Source organism: Drosophila montana, unplaced genomic scaffold, assembly GCF_035044405.1.
Source record: "Drosophila montana isolate Dmon_TW-CO22-7 unplaced genomic scaffold, ASM3504440v1 contig_3216_1, whole genome shotgun sequence".
In the NCBI taxonomy this organism is placed as follows: Eukaryota; Metazoa; Arthropoda; class Insecta; order Diptera; family Drosophilidae; genus Drosophila; species Drosophila montana.
The window spans coordinates 1,227,890-1,240,807 of record NW_026998096.1 but is presented as its reverse complement, the minus strand read 5'-3'; the positions used below and the strand labels follow the sequence as shown (position 1 = coordinate 1,240,807).

At 40.2% G+C, this 12,918-nt stretch overlaps 2 protein-coding genes across 6 annotated transcripts; both read right to left on the bottom strand.

The window, feature by feature from the left end:
* Positions 1 to 2,977: 2,977 nt before the first annotated feature.
* Positions 2,978 to 7,154, bottom strand: LOC135432983 (adenylyl cyclase X E-like). 3 transcript variants are annotated; one of them, XM_064688892.1, is made up of 12 exons: positions 7,009 to 7,154; positions 6,792 to 6,932; positions 6,574 to 6,733; positions 5,745 to 6,516; positions 5,588 to 5,688; positions 5,202 to 5,523; positions 4,683 to 5,142; positions 4,256 to 4,617; positions 4,104 to 4,198; positions 3,892 to 4,043; positions 3,697 to 3,832; positions 2,978 to 3,641 (listed from the first exon to the last, which is right to left on the bottom strand). In XM_064688892.1, the coding sequence occupies exons 1-12, from the start codon at positions 7,081 to 7,083 to the stop codon at positions 3,106 to 3,108; spliced, it is 3,312 nt and encodes a 1,103-aa protein (XP_064544962.1). In that variant the 5' UTR covers positions 7,084 to 7,154; the 3' UTR covers positions 2,978 to 3,105. The 3 variants fall into 3 exon arrangements, with proteins under 3 accessions (XP_064544962.1, XP_064544963.1, XP_064544965.1); XM_064688893.1 differs by having other exon boundaries at positions 5,745 to 6,225; XM_064688895.1 differs by lacking the exons at positions 6,792 to 6,932; positions 7,009 to 7,154 and having other exon boundaries at positions 6,578 to 6,714.
* Positions 7,155 to 7,265: 111 nt separating this feature from the next.
* LOC135432975 (adenylyl cyclase X E-like) lies at positions 7,266 to 11,415 on the bottom strand. 3 transcript variants are annotated; one of them, XM_064688882.1, is made up of 12 exons: positions 11,260 to 11,415; positions 11,043 to 11,183; positions 10,825 to 10,984; positions 9,993 to 10,767; positions 9,836 to 9,936; positions 9,450 to 9,771; positions 8,931 to 9,390; positions 8,504 to 8,865; positions 8,352 to 8,446; positions 8,140 to 8,291; positions 7,945 to 8,080; positions 7,266 to 7,889 (listed from the first exon to the last, which is right to left on the bottom strand). In XM_064688882.1, the coding sequence occupies exons 1-12, from the start codon at positions 11,332 to 11,334 to the stop codon at positions 7,357 to 7,359; spliced, it is 3,312 nt and encodes a 1,103-aa protein (XP_064544952.1). In that variant the 5' UTR covers positions 11,335 to 11,415; the 3' UTR covers positions 7,266 to 7,356. The 3 variants fall into 3 exon arrangements, with proteins under 3 accessions (XP_064544952.1, XP_064544953.1, XP_064544955.1); XM_064688883.1 differs by having other exon boundaries at positions 9,993 to 10,593; XM_064688885.1 differs by lacking the exons at positions 11,043 to 11,183; positions 11,260 to 11,415 and having other exon boundaries at positions 10,829 to 10,848.
* Between the last annotated feature and the right edge of the window lie 1,503 nt (positions 11,416 to 12,918).

The window sequence follows — 12,918 nt, the reverse complement described above, 5'->3', positions numbered from 1 at the left end:
CAAATCCTTATTAGCTCCATTAGGATCCCTACAATACAAATGCCTTCAGTCTCTTTTGAGTCCCGTTTGAGTCTACATATAGCTCTAGGTGCACATATACACTGCAGTCAAGTAAAGTCGGCTAAACAATACTCTTTTCACAGTTAGTCAATGTCTTAACACATTCGCAGCTTCCCAATTTTATTAAACTAGCCTCTGAAACTGTGGAGGAATTCCCAGGACCATAATGTACTATCATTTATGTTGTTCATCTAAACATCTAAGAAAGTCGAAACAACAAAGAATATATCTTTAAATTGAATATAATTGAGCAATAATAATGCTACTTTTTCTTTTTTATAATTTGTGAAAAGCACAGGAAAATCAATAGAATAAGCAGTAAAAGCTTTCTAAAGAAGATATACGCGATATATTGATGGACAGATGGGCAGCAATGTGGACAAACCAATACTCTACTATTGATATACAGAATACAAATACGAATGATACCCTACATCCCATACAGCATGAACAGGATGCATACTTTTTTACAACAAATTACACGGCATGTCGTAGTCGACTATAGCCATTTAGTAAATTTATCTTTGTTCAAGGCGAAAACTATGGCTAACATTTCAACGCCAAAAGCGTCAGCCTGCTGCCAGCCAATTCAGGCAGTCGAGCGGCAGTCCCGGATGGTGTCTTTGGCCCACCGCCTCCTAGCAGAGTCCTGGAATACAAAACGCGCCGCTCAACTTAAGAAATAAACTAAACTTGTCACGTAAGCAAAGTTTATGAGCAAAAAGCAAAAGAAAAACTCAGTGATGCCAACAATTTCGCCAGCTCGCCAGCAGCAGTTGCACAGTGGAAACATCTCGTTGGACACGCGCCATGCCCCCAAATCATTTGCAGAGTTGCCCACTTGCCCCGCTGCCTGCTGTTGCCACAAAACTAGAGCAATTGGACGCTTTGACTGCGTTTAACTTTTAGCTGGCTGGATAACTGCAGTCCGGGAGTCTGCTGGCAGCAGTGTTGGGGCGTGGCAATGTCACTGATTGACCAAATGATAGACAGGCGAATAGACGGCGCTGTTCCAGCTTCATAGTGCTTACATCTTGCAGTTTTGGCTTTGACTGCAACTTTCTTTTGCCCATTTAGCACGTCTTAGCATTCGTCGATTCCAATTCTCGCACTCCTTCTCATATTAAAATCCCTGCCCCAACCCTGTCTGCTTTTTAAATATGTATGCAATTTGTATCCTTTGCAGTGGGCATATTGAAAGCGCAATTCGCCGGAATATATATTGTATGCAGCTCTTGCTTTTGTTTTTGGACTTGCTGCAATTAGCGGACTAGCTAATAATTTCATAATTATTCAGGAAAATTGAAAGCTGATTTGACATAAGCAGATTAATGGCAATTGGGTTGGCAATCAAGTTTTCTTTGGAATAGGCTTAATACCTTGATAGCCGAGGAAAAGTGTGCTTGCCAATACACAAAGCATCCTCATGTAGTAACCGTATAAACTAACAAACAAGTTGACGGAACTTTATTAATTGATGCTAATGCCTAGGCGATCTTTTTAATTTACAGCTCAGGTGTAATTGGACCGAGGTGAAGGTACAAAGAATGAAAATCGTTTTCTAGCCCTATGTTGCTGAAGATTTGCAATTGTTATTCCAAGAGATCCCTGTTTAAATTTGATGTATCTTCCATTTATGGGTTTTTGAGATATGCTTTAAAACCAAGTCCAAAAATAGTTTTTTATTGAAATTTCGGAAATGAAAAGATTAAGGGCAAAGCCTGATAAACATGGTTTATATGGTGTGAGAGTAATATACATACTTCATCCACGGTGGGTAGAGAGTAGGACACGTGTAAATTGGGTCATCTCATCGTCCTGATCCAGAATTTATATACTTTATTGTATGTTGGGATATATCAAAATTGCACTTCACGACATAAACTCGTTATCCGCTTAACTCTTAACCAAAGCAAGCACAAAGCCACAATTGCATAACACTTTCTAATTGGAACGGGTATGTTTGCGGTGCCTGGTCGAACCCCTTTGGGCCGCCCACCAGATGCCTCCCAACTCATTAGGGCACGCAAATTTGTCAATGCAAATGCCAAAAGCGGCGCCTAATTGGATTTTTGATAAATGTCATATAGCGACAGCTTGGACAGGGCTTTTAGAAATGTTAATCGGATATATGCATATTATTTGCAAAATGAGCTGGAAATTTGCGCTTATTCATGAAATTAACCAAACTAATTTTGTCTATTAAATGTGCATGCAATAATAACTGATTGACAAGCCGTCCAGTTGGACGTTGAGTCCCCCATTGGGATGACCAAATCCGGCTGCGCTGGTCCCTTATGTCTTTCGCATGTGTCAAAGGGAAATCCGCCAGCAGCCCAGTAAATTTACAGCGATTTGGCTCAGAGGATTCGGGGTTGCCATGGTTTTATTTAAAGGTGGAATCATTAAAGATTAAGAGCTAGAATCGAAACATTTTCCTTTTGTTTTTGTGGCCTTGAAGGTTTCTGGTTATTTTGCAGTACCGAAGATTTGTGCAAATAGATTTTTAATCCCTGGCAAGTGGAGCACGCACATTGCCACAACATGTACTTTATAAGTACACACATGAACATGTATATGTTTATCTAACAACACGTGTCTCTCTTTGAATTTTTTGTACAATGCAGCAATCATTTGGTGCGAGGGTGATTCATTTGGGTTGCCAACAAAATACTTGGCCCTGATTATATTTACTCAGCGGTATATATAAGCTCAACAAACAGTTATGTGCACGCTTGATAAATTTGTGTCTAACTTTATGCAAGCGACTTATCCAACGTCAAACCAACCACTTGGCGGTATCCTGCTAAAAGTGACTAAATTGAAAAATTAACTAAAAAACAGGTCGCAAAAAAATGCTTCCATACAGAAGTTTGTGTACAATTTGAGATCCGATCAATTAAAAACTCTCATATGATAACGTTCACAAGCTATTTTCATATTTAACGCAAAATGAATTTCTGAAGTTACTGTCAGCAACATAAAAAATAACGTTATGCTTTCCAATAAAAGTTAAATCGCAGTTAAGAGCCTCGTAACTAGAAATTATGATGTTTTATATGTTAAGGTATCGTCGTTTTTCTGCCGCATTCTCTTGAGAGGATTCACAGTTGGCCTGCTATTGAACTCGGGTGTGTACCTGAACTCGTAGTTCTCATCGATTCCAACAAAATAGGTCGGTAGTACCCCCCGTCCCTTCACAAAAGTCATACCACGGTAGTCACATTCTATGCCGTATGCGCGCAATATTACGGCAGTCTCTTCGGTTATATGTATGCGTCCAGATACACCGGTGGAATCCATACGTGAGGCCATATTGACTGGATTCCCCCAAATATCATAGTGAACCTGCGAAGCGCCCACAACACCAGCCATTACCTCACCACAGGATATTCCAATGCTCATATCTGCACTGAAAACCCCGCGATCGATAGGAAGCTTCTCATAGACATTTCTGCACATCCAAAGGGTTCGCAATAGATCCAGTGCAAAGGTAGTTAAAACAAATACCACTTCATTTCGAACACCTGGCACAGCGCTCTGCTTTTCAAAGGCCGCAAGAAAGCGTTGTGCACGTGTAACTACAATATTCATTAAAAGTAAAATATTAAGGGAGTTGCTAATGGGATTGCTTACCCTCCTTGATAATAGAGCTGTCATCCTGCCCGTCGATGCGTCCAGAGAAACGTAAATCCAAGCCACAGGCTGCCATATATGTACATCCCACAATTTTGATCTTTTCGACTAAGTAGTCCTTCCTATAATAATACAACTACAGCAAAGATAAAGAGCGTTTGCACTTAGAAATTGAACAGGATTCAAGGCTCTTACGATTTTATCGAATTCGGTTATGATCTCGTTAAGCACCCGTAAGTTGGCCGAGTCTAGTACAAAGTTTTGCAGAGAAGCGAACATGACCGCCACCATTTCGTAGTCCTCATAATAAAGCTCGTGTCTTGCTAGTGAGGTCAGATAGACATTGACTGCATAGTAATAATAAAATTAAAAATGTGAAGAGTTTAGATTTTCAAACGCAGTCCTACCGACATGGGCAGGCAAAATATTTTGCAGAAGAATAGTTATCGATTTATTAGTAATGACCGCATCCTGCTGTTTTTTGAGCAGCTCTAGTCTCCAGCTAAATGCAGCGACAAAATTATTTGGTACAGGACATCGGAATAGGTCAATTACTCACTTGTAGTTGACCTTGCTATTGAACTCGGCTTGTCGCTCCATCAGGTAGAAACTTACTATCGTAATTCCAATTATGTAGGTGTGTGCGTATTCCGATGAGAAGTAGGGATTGGTTGTCTTACTATGATGTATTATGTATTCATATTGAAAAAACATAATGATCACATAAGTAAGCCCTTCCAATACGCTAACTATTATCTTCACCATCAAGGGAATGCGTGTAAATATTACACTCATACCGATAATAAGGCATGCCATGTTGGTGAGCACCCAGGGATGGAAACACATGAATAGATCCGGCTCATAGTGATATAATTTGTTTTCAATGTGCAGCACCTCAAACTCCTCTTGGTCGCAGTCCACCTTAAGAGGGCATGGATTAGGCTACAAGGTTACTACCACGCCAATAAATACACAAAGATACCCACCAGCACCACAGTGATAACCCAGAAATAAGCTATTATCGTGGACATGTAAATACACAATCGGATGATGAGATTACGCTGCATAAACTCCGCAATTCGGAATATTTTACAGGCCCATTTTGAATACTCATGTGAATCTTTCTTGTATCGCCAATAGCACATCTTTTTGAACCACGTGATAAAGAGCGGCACAGTCATCGTTATGAAAACGATGCCGTCTACATAATAATACAAGTTGCCTCTATCATGATAGACTATTTGTATGTAGATCAAGGAGATGCCAATAAACCAAGCTAAAAGTACACTGTATTTTAACATGTAATCGGGTTGCCGCATATAGTTATACTCGAGTCTAGGATCGCGAAAGTGCAAGAAGAAAAAATCGACAATTGGTCGAGATGAATTATTCGTATTCTGTGGCTTCTTCTTTGTTTTCTTCCAAAATCTTATAAAATCAATAATGCTGTGCATGAAATAAGTGCAACTTTAGCCCAAGTACTAGATTAGTTGCAGTAGACTTACTGAAAGGCACCAACCGGCAACTTTCCATATTCAGCTTGTAATTCTCTTTCAATTGATGAGCTCCGTTCTTCTGCGTCTAACTGCGTATAAGAGTGAGATTCAGCGCCTTTTAATCCATAGTCGTCTAATTTAATATCAATTGCCGCAATAAGGAAAGTGTGAATATTATGACTTGCAAGATATGGATCATTAAGGGCCTCCTCTGTTCCGGGAAGAATCTCATAGGTATTATCTAGGATCGATCCGAGCGTTCGTTCGCTGATATGAATGTGGCCCGGCCGGCCGGTCGCTTCCAATTTGCTAGCAATCTTCACATCATTTCCTAATGAAGGTTAGAAATAAAGATAATAAATGTATACACTTGGAACACTTTATAAGATACCAACCCCAAATGTCATACTGCAGCTTAGTAGCTCCAATTACGCCAGCTAGTAGACTGCCCGAATGTACCCCAATACGCATGTCGATGTTCAAATTACGATTTAATCTTAAACATATCAGTTATGCCCCATTTGGGTGAAGTAAGAATCATAGGGTACTAACCGAACTTCGCGAATATGCGCGATCATACAGTGGCCCAGGTCTATGCAACATTTGGCGTGATCCGGATCGGGTCTTGACAGACCTGCCACACAATAGTAGCAGTCACCCAAGAATTTGATGCGTTGCACCTTAAAGTGAGAGGCGGCAACATCAAATCTGCCATACAGATCATGCAGCAAAGTCACCAGTTCATTAACAGTGAGTGTTGTGGTTAGATGGGTGTAGTTGACAACATCTGCATAGAGGATGCTGACCTCGGGATGGTTTTGAATGGCCATGATGCGCTCCTTTACGTTGTGGGTACGATGCCCTCGCCGCTTTATAGCAACACGGCTGCGTATGTCTTCTTGAAAGGGCCGTGCTATTTGAGGCGGCAAAATGCTGTGAAGCAAAAGCTGCTCCTGCTTACGGGCGCTTCTCAGCCCTATTTCCTCCATAACATACTGTTGCCGGTCAAGGAACGATGATCGCACAATGATGTCTGTCATAAATCGAAAAAACAAGCCCAACATGTTAAAGCAAATATAATGTACCACATCTACAGCCATTTGGTTGAATTGGGCAACATTTCTCAATCGGTACAGATGTTTAGTATTTAAATAGGCAAAAAAATAAATAATATACGTTAAAGATACCGAAACTCCAAGAATAAGCGGACCCTTAATAAAGGGTATTGGCATAAACAAATATATACTATATATAACGTATGTGTCATAAAACGAAGCGACATCCCAGTTGTCCGCGGACATATGGTATACATGAAGCATTAGATCTGAGGGAACACTAACATCAGCCTCGATTAGTAGATTGCTTATAGTTTGATACGAACCCACCATAACCATAACTGACGCAGCAATCACCGAGCTTGCGTACATTATCCAAGAATGCTTCCTTATGATCTCTTCATTGAAGTTGATGCTTAGCACTGTAATAATGAGCAATGCAGCTCCTATATAAGAGATAATATCGATTTGAATTATAGTTGTGTCCTGTATGCGTAGAGGGAAATGAGTGCTGTTACGAGAAGAAGCGAGAATTAATTCAAACCTGACATGTCATTAGCAACAGAAAACAGTGAATCAGGGTAACAGCCGAGTGTAAAAATATAAACACACCGATTGAGTTGCATCGAAGACGCTTTTCGTACAAAATATACTCTTTTTCCACACCCACCTCCTTGCATTTTTCCTAATATTTGTATGCAGGTTACAAAAACGGTATAAGAATAAATACGGACTATAAGAGCGGCGTGCAAATACTTTACTTTTAAATAGACACGCTCCCAGACGACTTCTTGGGTAAAATCCAATTTGCAACCTTTTCTGTTTCTCGGTATCATTTTCCTTTACAAAATATACGCACTTAATATTCAAGGAGTGTGTGATATAATAAAATGTTAACTATTCAATATCGGCCCATTTCATGTCAAACAACAACTGTTTGAATAGGATCTCATCTCAGTCTATAACAGTATTTGATTTTCTGAAGTTACTATCTGCAACATAAAAAAGAACGTTATACTTTCCAATACAAGTTAAATCGCATATATTTGTAGTAGTTCGCCAAATTTAATATGTAATCTTCCTAAATTATAATTATAATTTTTTATATGTTAAGGGTCCATTTCATCTGTATCGTCGTTGTTCTGCCGCATTCTCTTGAGAGGATTTACAGGTGGCCTGCTATTGAACTCGGGTGTGTTCTTGAACTCGTAGTTCTCATCGATTCCAACAAAATAGGTCGGTAGTACCCCCCGTCCCTTCACAAAAGTCATACCACGGTAGTCACATTCTATGCCGTATGCGCGCAATATTACGGCAGTCTCTTCGGTTATATGTATGCGTCCAGATACACCGGTGGAATCCATACGTGAGGCCATATTGACTGGATTCCCCCAAATATCATAGTGAACCTGCGAAGCGCCCACAACACCAGCCATTACCTCACCACAGGATATTCCAATGCTCATATCTGCACTGAAAACCCCGCGATCGATAGGAAGCTTCTCATAGACATTTCTGCACATCCAAAGGGTTCGCAATAGATCCAGTGCAAAGGTAGTTAAAACAAATACCACTTCATTTCGAACACCTGGCACAGCGCTCTGCTTTTCAAAGGCCGCAAGAAAGCGTTGTGCACGTGTAACTACAATATTCATTAAAAGTAAAATATTAAGGGAGTTGCTAATGGGATTGCTTACCCTCCTTGATAATAGAGTTGTCATCCTGCCCGTCGATGCGTCCAGAGAAACGTAAATCCAAGCCACAGGCTGCCATATATGTACAGCCCACAATTTTGATCTTTTCGACTAAGTAGTCCTTCCTATAATAATACAACTACAGCAAAGATAAAGAGCGTTTGCACATAGAAATTGAACAGGATTTAAGGCTCTTACGATTTTATCGAATTCGGTTATGATCTCGTTAAGCACCCGTAAGTTCGCCAAGTCTAGTACAAAGTTTTGCAGAGAAGCGAACATGACCGCCACCATTTCGTAGTCCTCATAATAAAGCTCGTGACTTGCTAGTGAGGTCAGATAGATATTTACTGCATAGTAATAATAAAATTAAAAATGTGAAGATTTTAGATTTTCAAACGCAGTCCTACCGACATGGGCAGGCAAAATATTTTGCAGAAGAATAGTTATCGATTTATTAGTAATGACCGCATCCTGCTGTTTTTTGAGCAGCTCTAGTCTCCAGCTAAATGCAGCGACAAAATTATTTGGTACAGGACATCGGAATAGGTCAATTACTCACTTGTAGTTGACCTTGCTATTGAACTCGGCTTGTCGCTCCATCAGGTAGAAACTTACTATCGTAATTCCAATTATGTAGGTGTGTGCGTATTCCGATGAGAAGTAGGGATTGGTTGTCTTACTATGATGTATTATGTATTCAAATTGAAAAAACATAATGATCACATAAGTAAGCCCTTCCAATACGCTAACTATTATCTTCACCATCCAGGGAATGCGTGTAAATATTACACTCATACCGATCATGAGGCACGCCATGTTGGTGAGCACCCAGGGATGAAAACAAATGAAAAGATCCGGCTCATAGTGATATAATTTGTTTTCAATGTGCCGCACCTGGAACTCCTCTTGGTCGCAGTCCACCTAAAGAGGGCATGGATTAGGCTACAAGGTTACTACCACGCCAATAAATACACAAAGATACCCACCAGCACCACAGTGATAACCCCGAAATAAGCTATTACCGTGGACATGTAAATACACAATCGGATGATGAGATTACGCTGCATAAACTCCGCAATTCGGAATATTTTACAGGTCCATTTTGAAAACTCATGTGAATCTTTCTTGTATCGCCAATAGCACATCTTTTTGAACCACGTGATAAAGAGCGGCACAGTCATCGTTATGAAAACGATGCCGTCTACATAATAATACAAGTTGCCTCTATCATGATAGACTATTTGTATGTAGATCAAGGAGATGCCAATAAACCAAGCTAAAAGTACACTGTATTTTAACATGTAATCGGGTTGCCGCATATAGTTATACTCGAGTCTAGGATCGCGAAAGTGCAAGAAGAAAAAATCGACAATTGGTCGAGATGAATTATTCGTATTCTGTGGCTTCTTCTTTGTTTTCTTCCAAAATCTTATAAAATCAATAATGCTGTGCATGAAATAAGTGCAACTTTAGCCCAAGTACTAGATTAGTTGCAGTAGACTTACTGAAAGGCACCAACCGGCAACTTTCCATATTCAGCTTGTAATTCTCTTTTAATTGATGAGCTCCGTTCTTCTTCGGCTAACTGCATATAAGAGTGAGATTCAGCGCCTTTTAATCCATAGTCCTCTAATTTAACATTAATTGCCGCAATAAGGAAAGTGTGAATATTATGACTTGCAAGATATGGATCATTAAGGGCCTCCTCTGTTCCGGGAAGAATCTCATAGGTATTATCTAGGATCGATCCGAGCGTTCGTTCGCTGATATGAATGTGGCCCGGCCGGCCGGTCGCTTCCAATTTGCTAGCAATCTTCACATCATTTCCTAATGAAGGTTAGAAATAAAGATAATAAATGTATACACTTGGAACACTTTATAAGATACCAACCCCAAATGTCATACTGCAGCTTAGTAGCTCCAATTACGCCAGCTAGTAGACTGCCCGAATGTACCCCAATACGCATGTCGATGTTCAAATTACGATTTAATCTTAAACATATCAGTTATGCCACATTTGGGTGAAGTAAGAATCATAGGGTACTAACCGAACTTCGCGAATATGCGCGATCATACAGTGGCCCAGGTCTATGCAACATTTGGCGTGATCCGGATCGGGTCTTGACAGACCTGCCACACAATAGTAGCAGTCACCCAAGAATTTGATGCGTTGTACCTTAAAGTGAGAGGCGGCAACATCAAATCTGCCATACAGATCATGCAGCAAAGTCACCAGTTCATTAACAGTGAGTGTTGTGGTTAGATGGGTGTAGTTGACAACATCTGCATAGAGGATGCTGACCTCGGGATGGTTTTGAATGGCCATGATGCGCTCCTTTACGTTGTGGGTACGATGCCCTCGCCGCTTTCCAGCTGCCGCAACACGGCTGCGTATGTCTTCTTGAAAGGGCCGTGCTATTTGAGGCGGCAAAATGCTGTGAAGCAAAAGCTGCTCCTGCTTACGGGCGCTTCTCAGCCCAATTTCCTCCATAACATACTGTTGCCGGTCAAGGAACGATGATCGCACAATGATGTCTGACATTAATCGAAAAAACAAGCCCAACATGTTAAAGCAAATATAATGTACCACATCTACAGCCATTTGGTTGAATTGGAAAACATTTTTCATTTGGTACAAATGTTTAGCATCTAAAATCGCAAAAAAATAAGTAATATACGATAAAGATACCGAAACTCCTAGAATAAGCGGCCCCTTAATAAAGGGTATTGGCATAAACAAATATATACTATATATAACGTATGTGTCATAAAACGAACCGACATTCCAGTGGTCGGACATATGGTATATATGAAGCATTAGATCTGGGGGAACACTAACATCAGCCTCGATTAGTAGATTGCTTATAGTTTGATACGAACCCACCATAACCATAACTGACGCAGCAATCACCGAGCTTGCGTACATTATCCAAGAATGCTTCCTTATGATCTCTTCATTGAAGTTGATGCTCAGCACTGTAATAATGAGCAATGCAGCTCCTATATAAGAGATAATATCGATTTGAATTATAGTTGTGTCCTGTATGCGTAGAGGGAAATGAGTGCTGTTACAAGAAGAAGCGAGAATTAATTCAAACCTGACATGTCATTAGCAACAGAAAACAGTGAATCAGGGTAACAGCCGAGTGTAAAAATATAAACACACCGATTGAGTTGCATCGAAGACGCTTTTCGTACAAAATATACTCTTTTTCCACACCCACCTCCTTGCATTTTTTCTAATATTTGTATGCAGGTTACAAAAACGGTATAAGAATAAATACGGACTATAAGAGCGGCGTGCAAATACTTTACTTTCAAATAGACACGCTCCCAGACGACTTCTTGGGTAAAATCCAATTTGCAACCTTTTCTGTTTCTCGGTATCATTTTCCTTTACAAAATATACGCTCTTAATATTCAAGGAGTGTGTGATGTAATAAAATGTTGACTATTCAATACAACAACTGTTGGAATTGGAACTCATCTCAGTCTATAAGAGTATTTGTCCTGACGGACTGACTAAATGATTGGCGATCAACACATAGTCCAAATCGTAAGAGCTAGGAAGCTGAATTTCTTACTAAGATTACCTTATGTGATGAAGGTTTTCTGTGTACTATTGACTTTATTGGCCTAACATATCATAAAGCTCACATAGGAATAATCGGTCGGAAATATTGCGTTTGTACATAAACACATAAAACATTGGCTAGCAAGGATATGTAATCTTCGGCGTGCCGAATACAGCCGGTTTATTTTGTTTATAATTACGAGCCAATTTGTGCTCACTTAACGCGTTTGTCTTGCGATTCACAATGTGCCACACCCACCAGTTTTCCTAGGGGGGAGAAAAAATTATATTCCCCAGCCTGTTCCGTTCCAGGACAGAAAGGTACATATGCTTGTGCGGAAGTATGTATCTGGGCATGATAAAAGGAACGAAGAGATTGAGAAAGAGAAAGAGAAACAGAAAGAGAGACAGAGAGAGTTAGGAGCGACAAGTACTTAATGCATTTAATATAAGTCGAAGTGTTGCCTTACCGTTAAGTATGGCGGAAGAGTAGTGTTGCAAAACAGTAGAACGACGGCAGAGTGAAGCAATTTAAATCTCACTAATTACTTGGGCGACAAATTACGCAGCAAGACAGCAGCCCCCACCGAACACACCCACACACACAGACAGAGGCACACACAAGACGGCGTATTTATAAAGATTTTTGCACTTAAAAACAATGAACAGGTGTCGGACTGTTCGCCCCACTAGTCTTCAGCTGGCGTCTTGTTGTTGAAGTTGTCCTCTAAATTGAAAAATTAAGTGTCATTTGGTTGTCTCATGGGTTCGCTATTTTCAGCGTATCCTCCAGACGCTGCCTAGACATATTCTCGGCAGCTGCTACGTAACGCAACTTATTTTGTTGCTTTTTGCCTCAGCTTGAGGTTATCCGGCGGGCGTAGTTTTATTCCGTCTCCAAGCTAGCCTGTGCTTGAGACTAAATAGTTAGGCGCAATTCCCTAGGTGGGAAATGAATAAGATAGATTGAGCAAACGCAGGATATGAGAGGGTGACTAGCTACTATGGGAATCCAGGTATAGGAAGTTATTTTTACAGAATTTAAATATATATATATTGTTGTTCGGGGCTTACATATGACATCCATATATGGTAGTTTATGGCCTTTCCCCATCAGAGCTTATTGATTCTTTTAGACAACCACTCGATTTCACCTGGAAAGTTTAGATCTGTCCGTACTAGGCTCCAAGTTTTAAATTATATTTTAGATAGATATTTGAAAATGATTTTGATGATCGAGGGGGGGGGGGGGAGGGCAATTTTCCTCTTAAAAAATATGTTTGCACTTGAGCTGTCTTATCGGGCATTCTTCACAACGCAGAAGCTCAACTACTCAATACAGTCGAGTATGCAGGCTCGTTGTTCTGTTCAGGAAATTACCTATATAATATGAGAGGTAG